This window comes from Megalops cyprinoides, chromosome 17 (genome assembly GCF_013368585.1).
Source record: "Megalops cyprinoides isolate fMegCyp1 chromosome 17, fMegCyp1.pri, whole genome shotgun sequence".
Classification (NCBI taxonomy): domain Eukaryota; kingdom Metazoa; phylum Chordata; class Actinopteri; order Elopiformes; family Megalopidae; genus Megalops; species Megalops cyprinoides.
The window spans coordinates 21,131,805-21,154,049 of record NC_050599.1 but is presented as its reverse complement, the minus strand read 5'-3'; the positions used below and the strand labels follow the sequence as shown (position 1 = coordinate 21,154,049).

General features: G+C 48.8%; 1 protein-coding gene across 2 annotated transcripts; it reads right to left on the bottom strand.

Annotated features, from left to right (window-relative positions):
- Positions 1-280: 280 nt before the first annotated feature.
- fzd3a (frizzled class receptor 3a) lies at positions 281-22,105 on the bottom strand. Of its 2 annotated transcripts, none has more exons than XM_036549610.1 (7): positions 22,010-22,105; positions 19,566-20,057; positions 7,132-7,328; positions 5,632-6,649; positions 2,090-2,238; positions 1,156-1,392; positions 281-600 (listed from the first exon to the last, which is right to left on the bottom strand). In XM_036549610.1, the coding sequence occupies exons 2-7, from the start codon at positions 19,758-19,760 to the stop codon at positions 387-389; spliced, it is 2,010 nt and encodes a 669-aa protein (XP_036405503.1). In that variant the 5' UTR covers positions 19,761-20,057; positions 22,010-22,105; the 3' UTR covers positions 281-386. The 2 variants fall into 2 exon arrangements, with proteins under 2 accessions (XP_036405503.1, XP_036405504.1); XM_036549611.1 differs by having other exon boundaries at positions 1,156-1,389.
- Positions 22,106-22,245: the final 140 nt, after the last annotated feature.

Here is a 22,245-nt window from a genome sequence, read left to right as displayed (position 1 = left end):
CTGCATTCCAGCCCCGAGCCCTCAGGACAGCTGCACACCGTGGCCCCTCCCTGACGCCGCGCCATCGCCGTGACAACTGGCGGGCAGCGTGTATCAGTCTTTCACAGCATCCACAGTACAACACAGCCTGTTCACAGTACAAAAGGAGTCTGTCATTTTCCGTCCCTTTCTCATTTACGCAGGTCCACCTTCTTTCTAGTGCTAGGTTTGTGTTCCCGCGTGTTGGTGAGCTGGCCAGAAAAACACATTTTCTGCTCACAGTCCACGGTCAGGCCAGCTCAGGAGACCGAAAGGGCACATTCAGAGGCGGGGAGGGGGGTCAGGTCATGTCCCGCCTCCGGCTCTGTCCCCCCGCCCCACCGGTGGAGAGGCCACCTCCCCAGCGCTCAGGCGCTGGCCCCGTCCTCCTCGATGACCCGGTTCATGCTGGTGCCGTGGGTGATGTGAGCAGCCGGCGCGTTGCTCAGGTCACGCACGCTGCTGTGCCGCGATTGGCTGTCGAGGCGGTGCATGCTGCTGTGGCGTGATTGGTCGTTGAGGCGGGGCATGCTCCCGTGGGGCACGCGCTCTTCCACGCCCCGGTAGCTGCAGGGGGTGTACCTGGCGAGACAGGGAAGGTGGCCTCTTAAATATTCTCCAATACTATTGTCAAGCTTTACAGGGCTTAGAGTTTACCACAATGAATGTATGTGCATTTGAATTACAGAATATACTACTATATTTCTGGATTACTGAATAAAAAAGGAATTATAATATTAATAAATTAATATCATTAATATTAATAATTAATATCAATTATATTTCCTGTTTATAATGCCGGCAGAATAGTTCAGTTCACCATACAAAAAAAAGCCTCTGACAGAACATGCTTTTCTCTTGCTTTATATTACACCCCTCTGAAAACAATTTACCATGTCTTGCAAGGTTAAATGAACCCTGTTAATATCAGCCTTGCCTACTATGCCTAAAACTGTCAATGGGGACATTAACAGGGTTTAATCTGTGCTTAATTTCACAATGACATAAATTGCACACTGGGTGTTACTACTAGACCCACACTGACTCCAGAGTGAGAAACACAGACAGACAGACAGACAGAGGAGCGGGCCGAGTGATGGAGGGATGCAGGGACGGAGGGATGCAGCGCGGTGTTACCTGCCATCCCGCGAGCGGTGCAGGCTGCCGTGGTAGCTGCTGATCTTGCTGTGGACGCTGCCGGCGCGGCTGGGCGGGTCGTCCAGCATGGCCAGGTGGGTGGAGGAGGCGTGCGTGGAGGTTCCCTGGGTGGAGGTGCCCCGCGACTTGCGGATGATGGGGGTGTTGGGGTCGCGCAGCAGCGACTGGGCGAAGTCGGGCTCCTGCAGCACCTGCCGGCTCTCGTTGACCGCGCTGCTGGGAGAGCGGGGGCCCGCGGGCGAGAGCGAGGCGGGCAGGGAGGGGAGGGAGAGGCGGACGAGCGAGGGGAGGGAGAGCGGGAAGGTGGAGGGGAGGGGGAGAGGGTGGGGCAGGGTGGGGCGGAGCACGGCGGACGGGGCGGGGCGGTGGAAGAGGGGGAGGGAAGAGGGAGGGACAGGGGGAGTGGGGCATGGGGTTAATGCACTATTATTGGGGTGGGAGGATACAAGTGCAGAAGATCTTTTCACCATGACAGAAGGGGAGTAACGGGACATGGACAGGTAAGCTCTACTCTGGTGCCACAGAGAAATATATCAACTATTCAAAACCAGAGGTGGAAAACCCCAGCTTCAGAGAGTAAAAGTCCTACCATGTATTTGTTCTAGCCATTCACGAAACAAGGTGATTTCACTAATTAGCTCCTCTACCTGGCTGAAGAGTTGTGCTAATTAAATTCAGCTGGTGTAGTGCATGGGTGGAACAAATACGTGGCAGGACTTTTACTTTCTGAAGCTGGGGTTTTCCACCTCTGTTCAAAACACACTATCCATCTAAAAACTAGTCAGTCTACGTCTAGGCTTGGTATAGGTCTTCACATTCCCAGAAAGAGAAACAGTAAAGCATCTTTTCTAGGGGTGACAGTATGAGAAAGGGAATGTGAAAGAAGGAAAGGAAGCTGGGGGCAGAGGCTTACTCTTTACGCCGGCGGCCGTGGAAGAAGCTGGCCCACTCGAAGCAGGTCTTCTTGCTGCCCACCCAGAAGACCGAGGGGATGCCCACCACCAGGGTCATCAGGTACTTCATGAGGAAGAGGACCAGGTCGGGCCGACTGGTCTGCTCCACCTGCGCCCCGCGAAGAAACAGAGACGGTGAGCTTGGGGAAACGGCTCACCTCAGGTACACAGTCACACCACTGCTCTACCTTCACACAGTGAGGCATTTGACCTGATGCTTTCATCTCTACCCAGCTCAGGCCCGCACATTTAATATGTATGAATCTTGAGGGCATCTGTTAACTCATCCCACTGGATAAAACCTGACTGTTGTGTGAAATGGAAACAGGAGTTGCTCATGTTTTTGCTGTGCTTGGGTGCGTTTGTGAGTCTGTATTCGTACACTGTGGATAGAGGGAGGTGAGGGATGGAAAACACAGTGGATATTTTAAATGTGTTACTGTGTCATGTATTACTGATCTGATCAATCTGTTGAGTACGGAGTAGAACAAATGCATAGGAATTCTGAATACACAGGTATGTATACACTGCACTATGTTAGTTGGGTTTTGTGTATGTGCAATTGTGTGCATGTCCATTTCAATGTATGCATACACATGCACATGTGAGCGTATGCCCTTCAAGGCCTCAGGACAGATCCCCCACCCCCGCTGCATGTGTGTGTGTGTGTGAGTGAGAGAGAGAGAGAGAGAGAGAGAGAGAGAGAGAGCGTCCGCGCTTTGCGGCTTCCCTAACAGCACAGCTCACTGCTCACAGACAATTCTACCCCAGCGCAGCAGTCCACACAATGGCTTGCTCTCCTCCCCCCACCCCCACCCCCACCCCCTGCTCCAATCTCCCTCCAGACTCTGCACCTGTGCCCTCGCCACACTAAATCAGGACTCCCAGCATGCACTGCGGGAGGAGGAAGGAGTATCCTCTCTGCTGCGGCCGTACGGCCCCTCTCCCCCACCCCGACCAGGCTCCAGCTCAACACGGACACTGCGCTGACCTCGCCGGGCTCGCTGAACAGACACATCGCCGCGGTCCCTGCGAAATGCCGTGGCGACAGGACGGGGGCCGGCCTCCTAACGAGGAGAGACAGCGGTCCCGCTCGCTCTGCCTCCCGGAGACAGATGCTCATTAGCGTGATCCGGACTGTCGTTGAGTCACTGGGGTCCCGATCGGGCCACACACTCAACTGGAACGCCGAAATGTCATTCGAGATTTGTTTATCCTGGGCCACATTAATGAGTGGACGATGCATGCTGGAATACCCCGGCATACATTTCTATCTATACAACATCATTATAGCTACAGTATGGCTACATGCCTTCTCAGCCAAGGCCCCTTGTACTCGCTTGGGTAAACTGTGTCCCCTCCCTCACAAACTGAAGCTCCCCCTCCTGCCCTCTTTCTGAGATGGCAGCATCACATGGAGACACTGCATAATGAGCTGGCCGCAGCGGACGCTGCCTGCAGCTCTCTCATTGGTGGCCCCTTTGTCCCCCTTCCCTCCGGGCCATGGCGGAGAGTCCGCCTCCGGGTAACGGCTAGGGTTCGCGGGCGTCCTCCGAGGCGGAATGCGCCAAATCGGAGGGTAACCCTGCCGCCCCTAAAGTGCTGAACAGGCGCCCCAGGCCCCGTGAGTCAGTGACCTGCTCCCTGCTTTGTGTGAGCGCGTTAATGAGCGAAGACAGTGATAGATTATCATCAATCAGCGCACAGCCTTGAGTTCTCCCCTGAGGTCACGCCGGCATATTTTCCACTGCCCGCGTGTTGCGAAAGGCTTAAATGTTGATTTTAAATAAACCACATCGCCTTTGCACTCTGCTCCTGAGGCACGACAATATTTTACACAGGACACATATTTATATTATCCCTATATAAGCACACACATTTATCACTTGTGCCATTACAATGCATTAAATGTGTGTTTTTGCGTTAAAAACAAATCCCCCTTTGCACAAAAGTCTGCGATCAGTAACGCTAATTTCTGCATGCGTGGGGATCCCAAGAACGCACCCTCTTTCAATAGGGGGGATCTTTTGTAAGCAGATTACACTTAGGGTGGGATGAAAAATGAACAGCATGATTCATTCCACTTTGAGACCCACTACACCAGCAACATGCCAAGTGAGTAGACACATTAAAGGGTAGCTGGCAGCCACCAGGAGTTCTGCTTATTAAATGTCATACGTGTATATTCTACTGTCACACACTATGGCGCACCGTCTTTCCTCCCTCAGTGCCGGTGATGAGTTTTGCATATTGAGGCTACTGAATTCCACATTTAACTAACGAATGATTTATCAAAATGATAGATGTAGACTGTAAAGTACACAGTTCAAAACATACCCAGCATGGCCTTGTGCGGTTCTGAAGTCAGCTGTGCCCACAGATAAATACAATACAAGAGGGATAATTAAACCTAAAATGATTAGCAGCTAGCGCATGGTCATTCAGTACAGTGATTTATCTGGATAGCCACGGCTAGTTATGCTAATATGAGCTACTACAAGGTCTGAGTAAGTTTTACATGTGCGACCCAGATCCAGGTCGAATTCGATGCAAAGCGAATCAGTTCTTCATATTGCTCAAAAACAAAGAGAGGGCCAAATCTTTTCTCAGCGGGGAGCTGACAAAACAACTATTCTTCTGTCTGCCACTTATTGGCACAGTGCTGAAATGCCACTGTTACTTGAACTCTTATTTAAAGTTTACTTCAAATCTATCATCAGTTAATGGTATGTTAAAGCAACCAGTACTGTGTCCTGCAAGGCATACATATACATGGTGAAGTTCTGTACCCACAAACGGTCAGCCAGAAAAACCACTTCATTTTATACACTTTATACAACAGCAGAGCACAGGCACACACACACACACTTACACTCACTCACTCTCATACCCACACACACACCCACAAAGCAGGTGCTTAGCAATTAAGCCAGATGCGTGGGAGTTTGCGTAGGCGTCTCGGTGGCTGGATGGTGACAATCGGTCCTTGCGTGCCGTGCGTTTGGCAGAAGCTGAGTAATGTACTGAGAACCTGGTGCCGTGATGGGTAAGCGGAAATCAAACACTATAATCAATAAATTAATGCTATAATTGCACCCTAATCCTTGATTTAAAGATACCTTCAGGTCCTAATTACCCACAGAAGGAAAAGAGGGTGTTTGTGGCCTTTATCACGTCTCACAGCTATTTCCTTCCCGAAGGCTAATCTGCACTGCCGAAGTGAATTTTGAACAGTCGGTTGTCAGATTCCCATTGTTACAGTGACATGCTCAGACACGCCAGCAGCACTCAAAACGCAGGCACTCTTCTGAACGCCTTCGGGGTCCTTCAGAGCAGTGTGAACCAGAGTGCAAAGTGCAATGAAGAGGCGCTAATGATTACACGAATTAGTGTGGGAGGGAGGGGCTAGGGAGAGGAAGAAGAGGTGCCGGCTGAGGAAGAGGAGGGCAGAGGAGGAAGAGGAGGGTGGAGGAGGAGGAAGAGGAGGAGAGCGGAGCCTCACCTGGAAGGGGCAGGGGATGTGGTACTCCCGGCAGCGCTCCCCCACCCAGGTGGTCTGCCACACAGGCCGGTAGCTCTGCTCGTAGAAGTAGCAGCCGATGACCACCAGCAGCGGCACCAGGTAGAGCACGGAGAAGACCCCGATGCGGATCATGAACTTGACCAGCTTGTCCTGGTTCTCCTTCTCCAGCGGGATCTCCATGCGCACGCGGTTGAGCGCCACGATGCCCGCCAGCAGCAGCGACACGCCCACCAGCACGTCCAGGCAGAGCGGCGCCAGCACGAACCAGCGCAACGCGTCCACGTCGTACAGCCCCACGAAGCACACGCCGCTCACGTTGTCGCCCTCGATCTTGTTCATGGCCAGCAGGGTGACGGTGAGGGCTCCCGGCACGCCCCAGGCGCTGGCGTGGAACAGCAGGGCCTTCTTCTCGATGGCCTCGCTGCCCCACTTGGGCACGGCGGCCAGGAACCAGGTGATGGTGAGGATGACCCACCAGACGCTGCCGGCCATGGTGAAGAAGTAGAGCACCATGAAGAGCAGGGTGCAGGCCTTGTTGTGGGAGCCCTGGGTGACGGTGGAGGCCTTGTAGTGGCCCGGCCGGGCGGCGTTGCAGGCCACGCGGTCCTCCAGCAGGAAGCCCAGGAAGAAGACCAGCGACACCATCATGTAGCAGACGGCGTAGAAGATGATGGGCCGCTCCGGGTAGCGGAAGCGCGTGACATCGATGAGGAAGGTGAGGAAGGTGAAGAGCGTGGCCGACAGGCACACGATGGAGACCACGCCGATGAAGTAGCGGGCGAAGCTCAGCTCGTCCCGCCGGAAGTACATGTTGGGGCAGGGCGGAGAGCAGTCGCGCACGCCCAGGAAGGTGTAGCCCAGGTCGGGCTCGATCTTGAGCTCGCGTGGGCACCAGAAGCCATAGTCCCGCTGCACCGACATGGGCGACTCGTCCGTGCTGTCGGCGCTGGTGAGGAGGTCCACTGCACGCGGGTACGGCTCGTCGCAGTCGGGGAACCTGAAGAGGGAGGGAGGCCATGTTTAAACACCAATAACCAGCTCTAAGCCTCAGTTCTTAGACCACGCATTCAAATGAGCGTTCTCCCCATTTAACAGTGAACTGGGAAGCGCTTTTCCCTTCACAGCAGACATTCTTACATTGTTTTACACAGTAAATGTGGTTGCTTTGCTCCTGAGTCTCAATTCTTGGTGCAGAACATTTGAGGATTTTCCCATTCGTGGATGTGGTTAGAACATACGTGGACAGCCTCTGTATTCTTGGAACAGCTCTGGTTACCTGCTACACACCATGTCCTACAGCAGACATTATTACACTGATTTGTACTGAAGAGTGTGGTTGTCTCTTTGCTCCCGAGTCTCGACTCTCGGTACAGAGCAGAGTTTGTGGGTGTGGTTATAGTATATGCGGAGGGCCTCCTATACTTTAAACAGCACACTGACGTTTCAGAGAGCAAGGCAGAGGGCCGGCTGAACAGTTACCTGCTGCACTCCATCTCCTCAGGCCAGCTGACTCCGAACATTTCCATGAGCTTGTAGCAGTCCTGCTTGGCGTGCAGGCAGAGGCGGCGGCAGGGCAGAGACATGCGGCCGTACTCGGTGCACACGGGGGCGTAGAGCGCACACAGGAAGGGCCGCAGGTCCGGCGAGCACTGCAGGTTCACCATGGGGTGGAAGGGCTGCGGAGAGGAGCGCACCATTACACACAGATTAACACACACACAAACACGCTGATACGCACGCATGCGATTACACACGCGCACACAGGCACACACACGCACAATTACACACAGACAAATACACATAACGCGTGCAGACATATACAATTACACGCACGCATGCACGCACGCACACACACAAGAATACATGTACCCAAACAAGTGTGCACACACTCAAATACACTCACGTGCACACACATACACTATTGTTGGGGACACTCACTTTTTTTTTTCTGAAAACCCACAATATTTTTGCTGCATATTCCATCAGACATTGGGAAAGTCATATTTATGTCAATGTCAATTTCAGCTTCATCTTCTGTGACCATGTTCCAACCTTGTTAGGTTTATATAGGCTTCAGTATGAGTGTTCAATTAGGGGGCAGGGCAACGTTCAATCAGGCCTAATTGAAGTGATGGTCATTTTTGTTCACTTGTCTGCACTCAATAAGTATGTAGGTACCTTTTAAAATTAAGTTAATGTCATGGAATTGTCAGTTTGTTTGGCAGAATTAATGTCATACATATTATTAAAATGTTGGAAATAAGGGTAGTCATCAGGCAATCGTGTGCCAACCACATAAAGAGATGTTTTGAAAATGTTTATAGTTGCCAAAACATATAACTGTTTTCGCCACACCATAAATTAAGGTCGAGTGATAAAACTAAGAGCTACATGGACACATCCACAAAATGCCCAGGTGTCCCAATAATTTTGGACCCGACTGTACATGCACTCAAATACACATATCAAATGCACAGGTTAAGAAATATAGCACCACAAAGCTGCGAGGGGCTCTAGACAGAGATACTGTCACAGTGTCCCAGCAGCCCTGATTGTGTCGCTTGTCACACGTGAGGTGAGAAAACCTGCTCTGCAAGGAGGTGACCTGACCGAGTTTCAGACTTTAGCGGAGAAAGCTACAGAACTAGTGCGATTATTTTACAGTGTGCAAAGGAAAGGTTTAAAGATACAATGGGCTCACCGAGAAAACAATCTGGTCCTGCTTTGTGTTAATGGGCTCAAATTATAATGACATTCTCTGATAGACAAAGACTCCACCATAATTGGGAGCTGACCCAAAAAACAGCCACCCTTCCCCCCATCCAAAACCTGTTCCCCCACCACCCCCTGCCTGGCACAAAAATAAGAGGGGGCGGAGCTGTACAAACACGGTAACCCGATGCTCCTCAGTCAGGCCTAGTGGCCCATGAGCCACACTGAGAAAAGGCATTGTGTTGGGGCGGACGGATACGTTGCAAAGGGAGGGGAGGAGGGACACGGGCGCGCTCCAGCCAGAGGCATGCTGGGAAAAAGGGAGCAGCTGCAGGGCAGGGCATTAACATGCAAATCCCCAGAGGGAGGAACAAAAGGGCCCCACCCAGGACCAGGCCAGACACATTCATTTCCTGCTGGGCCGGGCCTTTGTGGCAGTCACAGTGACGGGGAGGGTTCGGGGAGGTGGGGGTCGCAAACACACCCTTGAAGTTCTGAGCTCCGCGTGAAACCGGTCTCAATGGATGCCGCTGATTACTCTCTGCGCCACTGAGAGAGGAAACCCCCCATTTCGGTTTATCTTGGAAGCCGTGCGATTGAGGTGTCTCCAGCTCCAGGGTTAACCTGGCGAAATGGTGACCTTGCGATTGGCGCATCCATAGAGAGGTGGCATTGCGGCCCACTGGCATCAGTGCGCTTTTTCCACCGAGTGGGATTCTCTCCTCCATAAGCAGGAAGCAGAGAGCAGGAAACAGGCCTGGTGATAGCCTTTGAACGTTTCCTTAGAGAGCCATCAATTCAATTAAAAAATAATGTGGTGTCAGCTGACATTTGAGGATGGCAAACATCCGTGATGGCCAACTCACCGCTGGCGAGAATTTGCAAAGATAAACTGGACGCAACACGTGAATATATCACCGATAATTAGAGATATCAAATACGTACCAGGCCTTATGGGTGAGGTATGCAGGGCCAGTTTTATATATTACCCTCAGGATGTTTTGCGTCCCTGCTATGCATAGAAACCAGTCCTCCATATTGGGAGTTTTGCATAGGGTTATCAACCCTGTGATAGAAAAAATAACTGTTACATATACTGATACAATATCTCTACCAACTGGAAGAGAATTGTGGATGCCTTATTCTCCACAAGGAGCAAAGAGAATGAATGAATGAATGACCCGGCATTATGTAGGCAAGTGCAGCCTAAGAAACAGAAACATCTAACCCTTGGATCACCTAACCGCAAACCAAAACCGTGGACAGATCGATGAGAGTTCGAAAGTAACACCTCGGCGCCGCAGGTGACGGATGTTCCTCCCATCCTCGCGGGCTGCGGGCCCAGCTTGCGTTCGCAGCGGCTCTGCCGCGTCGGGGATCACCTTGCTGGGAGGAGAGCGGAACAGTGCTCTCGTTGTACAGCTGGGCCGAACAGCGGCGGCCGTTCATTATTGATGCGCCGGCTCCCGGCCTCAGCGGCTCAGACAGCCGGCTCCTCGCTTTCCCACCCACCCCTCTGTTCCGGAGGGGGGAGAGGAGCGCCGACGCGATCCTGTCAGCCGTCGCCGGCGTTTACACTTTAAGCGGGCCGGGGTTTGGATATTATATGTGCGCCATACGCCTGTATTACGCACTCACACGGCGAGCGAGCCGACATCACTCTCTTCCTACAGTCTGGCTGACAGCGGCGCGTGAAATGGATTAGAATGGGTGTTAGGCTTGCTGACTTTGACTCAAAGGATCCAAATCCAAAGATCTTTTGTAAAATATAATCCATATTAAATGTAAGATTCTGCCCGCGGATTCTTCTATCACCCTGACAAAAAAAATAAATAAATAAGACCGGGAGATTAATGTGAAGGTTTAGAGACTCCTCTCACTCCCAGTATCCAAACCGCTGTGGAGACTGCTATACACAGACAGCTAAATGAGCTGATCCTTCTTAGGAAGCCTGCCTCTGAGGGGTCACTGCAGTGTATGAGATGTGGTGAGGCGGAATCATGGCTCATGTTTGAAAGCATGCATCATTGTTTGCAGGCCTGGTGCAGTTAATTGTCTTTCCTCATTCTGACGAATGACTGGAACAAATCAGTTAAGTATGTAATAAGGCACTGCGTTAATGCTATCTAGGCTGCGGCGCTTAAGAACAAGATGCAAGATGAGCAACCAAATCATTCATATTTCTGGTATTTTACCAAATTCTAGAAAGAATCTGAATGTTCTTAGGGAAAAAAAAAAACACTACATAAAATGTGAAGCTAAAGTTAAGCCTAAGATCTGTGTCTGTGTCCAAGCCCTGAATGTACATAGCCAATTCTAGGTGTACTGTGTGCTCATTTCTTTTTAAGTTCCTTACCAGACAAAAGCTTTTTTTTAGATTAGGATGAAAATGGGAAGCTTTGCGAGTCATTTTAATGTATTTTGCTTCTAGGCAAAATAGCCCTAAACCTGCTCTTTTTATTTCTTCATTGTGTTCCTCTGTAAAATACCCTATGCACACATTTGCTTTGCAGCACATTGTTCATTAATGTTGTGAAGTGTCTTGAAGTAATTTTAATTTCATAAAGTTACTCCAAAAGAACTCTCTCCCAGTCCTATGGAAATAGCGTGATTAGCACAATTCATTTCAGTTCTACAGCTAAGCATGAACATGATTAACATTAACATGTTTTTGGCTGAATGCAATGTTTCTTCATTTTATAATGGGATGATCTCATTTTTTTAGGGTTTGCAATTCTCTCTGTCTTAGGGTCAGACTCTGGTGTGTACTAACATTCAGTCTACCTCTGTTGTTGAGAACACAGAGATCTGCCTTGCATGCTGTTAGCAGCCCCTCAGGTGAGCCAGTCTGACACTGAATAAGCAGGTCCTGCGAGTGTGTTGCTGCCCCACCAGTAATCGCCATCACTGTCTTTCAGCACTCAGGCTAAACCACTAATATCTATCTGTACTAACAGTACCCAACAGTAGAACACCGGAGCCCCGGGAACAATGGTGTGGTGTGTTCAGCAGGGGTGTGGTGTAAGGGTTAATGAGCTGGTCGTGTAACCAGAGGGTAGCGGGCCTGAATCAGGATTGGGGCACCGCTGTGGTACCCCCGAAGACAGCACTTAACCCGATTTCCTTAATATCCCAGCCGTGTGAATGGACACAGTGCGCAGAGTAAGCTATTTAAGCTGCCCTAGATAACGGTTTCTGCCGAGCAAATAGCTAACATACAAATGATATCACGTTACACATTACAGCTCGCTGTGCTCTCCACAATAGGAGCTCGTCTTCCATAACGTGAATAGGTTGCGGTAGAACAATCTGGCGGAGTTTTCCACTCTTCTTTCCTCTCTCAAGTGCACCCATTAAAAATAAATGGAGACTATTTTTACGGCACTTTTCCACTCTCCAGTTTGCAGCAGTGCAAATGGCGCTGTAGAGATTTTTTTCTTTACTGTGGGAGGCAATGGGAGGGTCCCGCGCCGTGTTCATGCCCCGCAGGCCGCAGCTGAGCATGTTGGCAACACAAACCCCCCCCCCCCAACCCCCGTGAATTGAGACGGCTCAGCTGGCCCCCGCCGCTCCCCTCCGGCCTCTCCCACCCCGACCGGCTGGGCGAATTAGAGAGGGCTTTGCGCTCTGAGCCCCCGGTCGCGCACGGCGCGTCGGCCAATCAGAGGCCCCGTCTGCGTGAGAGGCGTCTCCGAGCAGGAGCCGGAGGGCGCGCTTAACGCGCGGCCGTGCCCGCGCCGCCCGCCGCAACGCCGCCTTTGTTTACCTCGCCGGCCTCTTCTGCAGAAATGATTTTCCATTCAGGTCGCTGGGTCAACAAATTCAGTTATGCCCAAAGCTAAATGATAAGGAAAAGCACGGGTGGGAAACGCCCCTCCCCCCCACCCCCCCTCGCCCACAGGAGAAGCACTGTAATTCAGTCAAAAAAGACACCTTCCGTTTGGGTGAGTACAACACTGTCAAACTTACACTATCACTTCCAGTCTGGTCCTTCTCTGTAAAGCCCTGCTTTATTAGCTGTCATTTCTAATCCGGTCTCTCTCTGAGAGTCCAGTTCCATAAACACCCAGGGTAATGGCACTTTTTAAAAGTAATGCACAGGGAGACAAAGTGAGGTGTGAAGAGGGTGGGGTCAGGCAGAAGTGAAGAGCCTGTTTGCCTCCTGCGGCTAACGGCTGACGCTCCCTCTCACTGCACACATCAAACAGGGCGGCAAACGGATAGAGTTTCACTCAGTCCTCTCTGCCTCTCAGCCTCATCATTTATTTAAGGACTCAATGAATGGTGGTCTCCTTTCTAAAGGTCCTCTTAACTGTGTTTAACTGTAAGCTTGTTGGTTTCTGTTGTGACGGTGACTGTGTGCAAATAAACAGTTTGCATAAGTCTGTGCGCAGAGCATATGTTTTACTGACAGGTCCATTTAATTTATCTTCCCTTTCTGAGACAGGAAGAACAAATATGCCTTGCAACAGGACTTAAAGGGAATACAGGACTGTTCTATCAAAACAACGAGTAGAACAAATTTTATTTTACATAATCTCACTGGGGCTTGACTTTAAGGTTTTGTGGACAAAGACAATTACCATTTAGCAAAGAGTCCAAGTGGCAGCCTTTAATTAACACATACCAAGTTACTGGCACTTATGAGGCTTAGTCATAAACCCTTGGAAAGCGTGAACACTTTTAGCACTTTACCACAGACTTTTAGCTCCTCAAGATGACTTTTAGCTCTGCAAACCTTGCATATTTTAACCACGGTTAGCCTCCTCGACTGAACCTACAGGGGAAAGAAAAGGAATACAGGCGTGAACAACATGCTGTTTGGGAGAGAGGCTTTGGTCTGGGGGCACACCAGATGACGGATGGGGCCGGGAACTGGCTACAAACCGAGGGACCCCCGCCTCAAGGTAAGGGGGACGGAGGCGAGGGGTTAGGCCGAAACGGCTCCAGCCACAGGGCTGCAGGTGCGGGAGAGGCGGGGCCTGCCTCTGATCTCCTCTGCCGCACAGGTGTGTCCGGGTCAAAGGGAGCCACTGGGGGCGAATTGGTAGGATTTTTCTCAAGTTAAAAGTGACTCTGGCAGCTTTGAAGACGCTCGATCAAGATGCCTGCTTTTTCCCCTCCAGGGGAACCCAGAATCCTTAATCCTTCTCTCTCAGAATCACTGCTTCTAAACACAGGAGCTATAGACTTATGCCAGACTCTGTTGTCCTGGACATGTGTTCTATAAATGTTTCAATGCCCAAATCTGCCTCCCATGCTTACTAACACTGCAATTTGCTGCTGCATTATCCCTGTGAATCTCCTAATCCAATTGTGGAGGTCTGACAGGCCTCACATACATACATTCTCAGTTTATTTGCAGGGTTAGACTGGGATCCAATGCACAGTTTTTAATAATTTTATTAAAAAAATGTTCATATTGTTCTCCAGTCATGAGACATTTATCACCTGACCAGAGCAACACTACACCATGAAATATCAGAGAGTTTTGTGTGTGTGGACGTAATTGTAATTAAGGAATCCAACCCTTCCATCCTTTCCTCCGAAGCAGACATTTTCTCAGCCTTCCATCTCACATGAACCCACAGAGCCACATATGGACAAAGGAGCACGGAAAGCAGTCAGGCTAAAAATACCTTGGAGATTAAGCTGGTGGGGTTTTAATGCGATATGCCAGAAACGCACGCAGTAAATACATACTTCACACATAAATCTCTCGGCTGGGGTCACTGATAATGTAAGTCACGCTAAACTAGCAGCACAGCGCCCGCCTGCCGCCTCTATCTCTGTACCCTCTCACAAGGGCTGGCTGGCCCGCGGAGCCAAACACTGTCAAATATATTTTATCACCGATTTCCACCGGGCCGCTACACTGGGTACAGACTGTCGTCAGACAAATTAATTCCCAAAACAGTTGCTGCAATATTTATACGGGGGACTGTGCTGACTGAAATCGTGAACTGTGAAAGACCCTATTTAAAAATGTTTTAGCATAAGCTAAAATGTCATACAGTCGTAGCACCATTTAAACAAGGGCAGCACCGGCTTAAATCGAATTAGCTTTGAAAGAACTGATTTAAAAATGTTTAGACTTCAGCTAAAAGCCATATGGTCATAGCGCCATTTGATATGAAAGCAGCACCAACTTAAATTGCATGAATTGTGAAAGACACTATTTGAAAATGTTCAGGGCTAAGATAAGTCATTCAGTAGTAGTGGCATTTAAATAAAGGCAGCACCAACTGAAACCGTGTGAATTGTGAAAAACACTCTTTTTAAAGTGCTTTGGCCTACCCTTTGTTAGAACCAAAATCCAGGTTATGGGCAAACCGTCTGCCAAGCAAATGCCGCCGGTCTGTTCTCCCGTAAAAGAAAAGCGAAATGAACTCGACTACATGAATAAAATGAATGGCGTGAACAGCCCAGCTCTGAATGAGACAAATGTATAAAATTCTTCTCCTGATCTTTGCTCTTCTTTCAGTCTTTTCCAAGAGAGGGAAAGAAAGGACACCACTCCCCCCCTCCTCCCTTTATATTCCACCAGTTTCTGAATCTGGATGAGTGAGCTCTTCCTGCCGGTGTCCTCTCACACTCTCTCTCTCTTTCTCTGTCTCTCCCTCCCTCCCTCCCTTCCTCCCTCTCTCTCCCTCTCTCTCTCTCTGTGTTCCTCTTGGGCGCATTCATCCTTCACATTTCTACCACAGCTACCATGGCAACCACTGATGCAGCAACGGACAAACCTAAAGGAGGGGTCCCCATCCTTGGGGGAGAGGGGGTCAAAGGTCACCAGGAGGACCACCTCCCGAGAGCAGGAATGTATGCTCTTTTGTTGCCACACAATTCGGGCCTGTTTCCATGGCAACCCCTGTACCCAGTCAAGGCAGGCGAGAGGGGGGAGAGAGAGAGAAGCAGAGAGAATGAGGGGAGGGAAAAAAAAAAGCCGGGAGATGAGGAGAGTCAGTTTGCTCAGCCATGTCACACAGAGCTAGAGTGGGTGAGAGGATTCCAATCCCAACAGAATCCAACAGACACATCGCACTGCACTGGTCACCAAGCCCAGCCCTTAGGATCTGTGTTCTTTTATGCCTAATTTGACTCCACCTATCAATGCCCCCAAAAGGTCTGCATTCTATCACTCTGCTTTGCATAACTGAATGGCATCTGGTACAAAAATCGGTCCTTTTACTCTGTTGCTGTAATGGAACTGTATTAGAATCGTATCTCTTCTACGTGAACAGTGACTAAACTAAACTGGAAGTGCGTCTCTTTTACGCAACAATAAGAGAATACAAGCAATCTTCAGTCCTTTCCAGTCTCATGTGACAGTGGACACCCCTCCAAAACTTCAGCCAAACATTCATGTAAAACTGAATCTAACTAAAGTGGCTGAGCACTCCTAATGATTCCAAACACAATGCCACATTCTGCCTTTACTTATCACTGTGCTCTGACTGCCCATCATCTGCTTAGTGATGACCTTACATGAGCGGGGATTGATTAGTAGGCCCTGGCCACTGCTCAGGCAAATCGGAATGACCTCAGCAGCTGCCTCCATGATCGCTTCGCTGTATCGAGTCGCTCTATGCCCTTCCCCGTGCTGGTCAGCTCAGATCTCCAGCTCTCCTCAAAATACACACTAACCGCAGATGCCGACCCCCGCGGAAGGTCACGCCATATCTTAACGAGGTTACCGGGAGGTCAGGAGACAGTATCTTCATTGTAATTTACTTACAGAGACATGTGAGATATGAGTGCCGGCAGCAATCTGAACCAAATCCTACGTTAGAACTGAAAGTAAATGTCCATTGTTTAGCATCTGTTTAGCAAGAAAAGTCACTATACATTTATATTCAAGCACTGCTCCGCTCCAGACTGCTTAGTTACTAAGCCTTGCGACGTGACTAGCGCGCCCAATTATGTACCAATCCTGGGTTATATCTGGTGAAATCATGCCTTTTTTAATAATTATTAACTCAGGGCATCCATTTGACATGAAAAAAGATCATGTTATATTTTTAATTGCTATTTTACCCTAAAACAAGCTAACAGACAGGTGAATGATTCAAATTCACACATGATTTTGTCTTATTTAAACCTCTCCTTGCATTCACACAATGGGAGAAAGAAAGTAAAGAAGTACTTAGCCTCTTTGCACACAGAGCAGGAAAAAGCAGAGTGGCTTTTGTCAAACTGTTCCAGCTTTAATCAAGTACTCATTACAGTTTCACCATGAGGCACACATTCGCCATCATTATAAGGGCTATTCACCGGGCTTGATTCGCTTAGCAGTCAAACTGTCAATCTCCTGTTAAAACAAAGTATAAGCCATAAATAAGTCAACCTCGCATCCTTTAGGTGTTGTAAACTGTTTGCTACCTCAAGCTGTGAAATTAGTTTTTGGCTTCTCTCTGGCAAGGAGGAAGAATGTAATGAAAGTTTTTTTTTTAACTGTAGCCATAGCATCCTCTCATAAAGCCAGAGGGCCTGGACCAGGCGAAGCGGCGCGCTCTGAAATAAAAACGGAAAACATGCGGAGGCCTCGTTATTTTTTTATTAGGCAGCAGCGTTGCGTTTTTTTTCCGTGCTCGGCAGGGGGCCTCTCGGTCTGAGGCGTTTTAATCCGGTGCCAGGCAGGCACCGAGCCCCACTGGTTTCCATTTACTGCGGACCACCTCAGACCCGGGCTAATGGGACGGCGGGGTGGGGTAATGGTGCCGGGGCTTGTAACGCGAAAAAGTTCAATTCCCCAGCGGGGCACTGCTGCGGTGCCCTGAAGCAAGGCACTTACCCTTAAACACCTCGGAACATATCCAGCTGCATTAATGGGTAACATACAAAAATGTGAGCTATGCAAGCTGGCCCAGATAAGGGCGTGTGCAAATTCAGCACTGAAGCCTTCAAGATGTCTGATGTGTTTATCTGTAAATCCGTCTTTAAAACTGTCTGTATCCTTGTCAAACATGCTAAGGTATCCCATACTTCATCATACTGCCAGAGAGGACTGCTCTGTGTAGCGGCATCATTTAAAAAGCATGCGGATTCTTAATGTTCACCCAGCAGACCCAAACCGGGAAATTAAAAAAACATGTGATGCCGAGTATTTCAAAGGAAAGAAACAACATATCAAATTATGCTATTTGGTCGATTTCCCCTTTCAGATTAAATCACACTGTCACCCACACGGTTTTAACCCTCTACAGGCCGATCAGCGTCTGCGATCACACGAACGAAGAGTGTTCTGGATACGAGTGTGTACGGGGGTTGTGATTCTGATCTGATTCAGGTTGAAGTCAAGCGCTTGGCCTCGGATGAAAGTGGACGCCCCCCCCCCCCCCACCGCCCCTCACCCCACGCATTTTGGATGGATAAAGTCTGCATGGAAATGAGATCAAGCTGGCCTCTGACTGCGCGCCTCCCTGGGCAGCATTACGTAACACAGGATTTCCACAGAGATACTTAAGGCCCGCGGCAGATGGGACGGCCCGGATTCGACCTCCGGCCGCTCTCCCCTCCTTTCCGACGCCCGCGACACCGGCCGTACCAGGGACTCCGCTCCCCAGACGTGATAACACAACGACCTACTGTAAGCGCCACCGGTTTCCCCCGGTTACCGCCGACCGCTGTGATGTCACAAAGAAGCTCGTCCGGGCACTCAGAATGTGCTCAGCCACTGTGGCCGCTGCAGATTATGAAGCAACTCGCTGGCACGAATAACATGAGGGAGGCACCATTATCTCCCGATGTGGGAAAGAAGAAGCCCCACTGCAAGCTCCCTTCCACAGACCCAACCCCAAACTTGTACACAAAGTACAGTACGCTGAATGTGCTTTGTGTGGACATTTGCATTTCAATGCAGGCGATTTCAATAACCGACAAGACTGATGTTGCCGGCCGCTCCGTACAGTGGCTCAAAAAAATATATTCCCACAAAAATAATCCTCAGCCTCTGTGCACATATCACCATAATTCTCTATTGTAATTTATTATGAATCATGAATAATTTATTAATGTAGTGGTCCCACAGGAGAGATTAAAACTTAATTTTCATCATAATGTTTTTATCATGGGTTGGTGCAGGATGCTAAAACGTTTTAAAAGCTGACTAAAATATCACTTTTTGTGAATACCATCTGGAGTCATTTTTTGACAGAATGTAGCCTATATTTTGCTGTAATTTGTATTGGAGGGTTAGTACAATGTTAGTGGAAGAGCCTCTATTGAGATAGCTATGGATGGTGGAATAATAAATGAGACCTGCTGTCATGTCATTTCTAAATTAAATGGGTGCCACCACATTTGTAAAAGATGTTATTTCTGCACATGGAGCGCCCCTTCCTAGAGACAGTTGCCCTGGAGATGGAAAATGACTAAACAAGGACTAGTCATTACTGGATATAACATGTATGTTTTCATTGCAGCAAGAAAAGAACCCGAAGGCCTGCCTCAATGTCAATCACGTCAAACCAGAAGCCGTAGAGACATTAAAGCAGAGAAATGATTCAGGGTTCATGAACCCCTATGGGGAATACTAAAGCCTATGCACTGTACAGAGGACAGTAAAGACACAAACCTGACATTGTCATCTCATTTCCATATGAATAAAGCCGCTTGAAATTCAGGCACCGCAACGGAATCCCAAAAGCAAAAAACACACGACACGATGATCTGACGATGATAAAAATAACCCACTCGTGCTTTGCGAAGATACTGTAAGCCTACTGCCAAGCGCACGCAAGCTCTCGCAAACAAGGTAAACGAGTTATTAGTTTGTGCCTTTAACTGGTTTCTCTAAAAATATGAGAGGGTCGGGGTCAACGCCATGCTAATCCAACGGGCCCTGGTATATGAACATCCTCTTATTTTAGCGCTGTCTTTTCATATTGAGGTCTATTAACTGTAATTCCAGCAGCCCTGTGTCTATATTACTTGTAGCTTCTGTGGTATTTATTTAGTGTCTTGTGTCATATTAACCTTGTAACTCACTCAGAAAAAGAGTGACAGCTAAATAACAGTCTAATTAACTCATTAATATAGCATAATATAGCATAATATAATATTATATAATCAAGCCCACTTTAGCTTTCTAATTACACAACACAACAACTACACAACAACCTCTTAAGAGCTTCATTCCAGTCTTACCCCCCATCTCCGCCTGCCCAGAGCAGAGCAATGGATGGAGTGAGTTGAGAGCTTACCTCCATGGCGAGGGCGGCCGTCTGCTGGTCGTAGTGGTTGAGCAGGTTGGGCATGAAGGTGGTGTTGTAAGGCAGGTCCTGGCACATGCGCAGGGTGATGGGCTCGCAGGTGAACGTGCTGTGGCTCTCGGCCGCCTCCATATAGATGGCCACGCAGGCTGTGATGAGCGGGAGGAACAGCCAGAACCCCACCATTGTTCTCCGGTTCTCCTCCGGGGGAACCTGCTCGGCTCCGCCCTCGAAAAACGCGCCGTGCGATAGGCTTCAGCTGGCCGCGGGGGCGTTCCCCTCCTTACAGAGATCCGCCGAGCCCGAGCGACCGGCGGGATCCATGGGCCAGATCCGCTGCTTCCATAACACCCCCCCCCGGGGGAAGAACCTGCCCCCCACGGGGTCTCTGTGATCTACGTTCTTCCCGCGCTCCTCCTCGGGTTCTGGCCCACCATCAGGGTTTGGGGGGGATAAACTTCAAGTCCCCGCCACCTCTGCCCTCTGTGGACACAACACCAACCAATGATTAGTACACAGTGCAACAGAGGAAGGACTGGCCTCCCTGCATTTTGGCAGCTTAACCCTTTCCAAACGCCAGAATTTCTCGCAGGTCTGAGGGGAAGAGAGACATGCTTATCCAAACTGTGGAAAACGAGGGCAACGTGACCTTTCAACATGAGGAGAGAGGTCAGTGCAGAAAGCAGCTGAGTTCAACAACTGAAACATCAGATCTATCATGCTCCTCTAATTATACATAAGGGTATCTTCAGCACTTATGAAATAAAAATTGAAAAATGGCTTATCAAACCCTCTCAGCCTCAGTCCTCACGGGGCTGAAAAGAATCTGATAATTATTTCTTCTGTTTTCCTGCTGATTGACCTACTTGTTATAGCGCATATTTTATGAGCAAGAGTTCAGCTGTGTAAAATTCACAGTACTGATGCTTTCTGGAGTTATTGCTGTTGCATTTTTTTCGTGGTATTTATAACCAAACAATTTCTTATTCGTCTTTATTTTATGAGATGTGTCTCTGTGGAGTTCCAAAACATTACTGTTCATTGTCAAAGTATTTTTACAAATGCACTTTTATTCTTCACAATGTTAATGTTACTAATAAAAATAAATCACAGGGACTAGTTTATCGGATATTGGTAGGTTTGGTCCTACAAAAATCGTTCTCCTTACTTACGCAAAAATACATATTACTTTTACCCGATTAGTTACAAGTCTTTTTCACCGTCAGCTGAGAATTATAATAAGCACTTCCAGTTTGCAACTTGTACTTAATTTTACATAATGCCTGCATTGCTTATTTGCAACATAAGTATTTTATCCAGTTTTACTTTTAATGCACATAACACACGGAATATAAAATACGTAAAAGAAAACAGCTAAAAGACTATTTCAGCATATTATGAGTCTTGACGTGAATTAAACATTAACGGAGTTAAAAGGGCTTGACATTTATAGCGTGCCTTACACGGCCAATGTGTATCATTGCGTGCATAAAAATCGCGTGTGTGCTCACTGTGTTGAACCTGCCTTTCCGTAATAGAATACTTGCAGTGGACAACACACAAGGAAAAGATACACCGTTGTGCATTTCACGGCATCTAACGTATTGATCTAAGCAAGCCACGGGCAACTACGGGGACCATCGATAACAAGCCGCATTAATTTTACAGTAAATAAACTTATATGCGATGTCACATTCTCAGTAAGAAATGTTTTCTTTCCCGATGCTCGCAAACATACTCTAGTCGATAAAGCATACGCCCTTGCAGACAGTCCGATGTAATCATTTCTCACTCATCTTGTATTTTGATCCCAATCCAATTACCCACGGCAAGCCAACCCCCACCCACCACGACACACTCATCGGCAACCACTACGACCCGTCGCATGTGCTTTGACACACCAGGGGGAACGTACAAATTCAAACCGAACCGTATGCGAGTTTGGAAATAAACGTATTTTTGTACAAAACGCCACAGAATAGTACAACAAGAATTATTCCGTCGAAACCCAACAGATTTAGCTATGTATAATCATATTATGTAAACAGCGGCTTGCTATCGTCTCCCGTGCATAAAAATATAGCCTACGCTTACAACCAAACATACTAGCTAGCTACATAGCCATATGATATAGCTAGCTATCAAGCAATACCGTGAAGCCATATTTAACTCATTAACAGCATGACTGGCCGTATCAGCCCAAATCCAAGCCGTAATACACTTAGCACAACGAAACAATCATAAACAAAAGACCGCGGTTCCATCCTTTTAACTGATTCGGGACACACAAATGCACGTCAGATTCAAAGGCGTTTTCTAAGCAAGCGCATGTACAGGTTCCCATAACGCAGCAGAATTGATTCTTTACTTTTAATAGCGAGCAGCCCTCCGCTTCTGAGCACGCAGAAACCACGTTAAAAATTGCAAAACTTAACCTCTTGGACGCGATGGTTCTTGACGCGCTCTGCTCTTCGCCTGCTGTCCCTCCGTGACTGTGACAATAGCTGAGCTTCTTCTCTTCTTTCAGCAGGTCCGTACGGTCTCCTCGAGTGCGCGCATCGAGCGGAGACGCGCAGCGGGTATACGGGACCCGGTGCGTTTCCCCGGAGCGAAAGAGCCGTAGACTAATCTGCGGAATTCAGTGGTGTTGCGTGGAAATGAAGACCCGGCG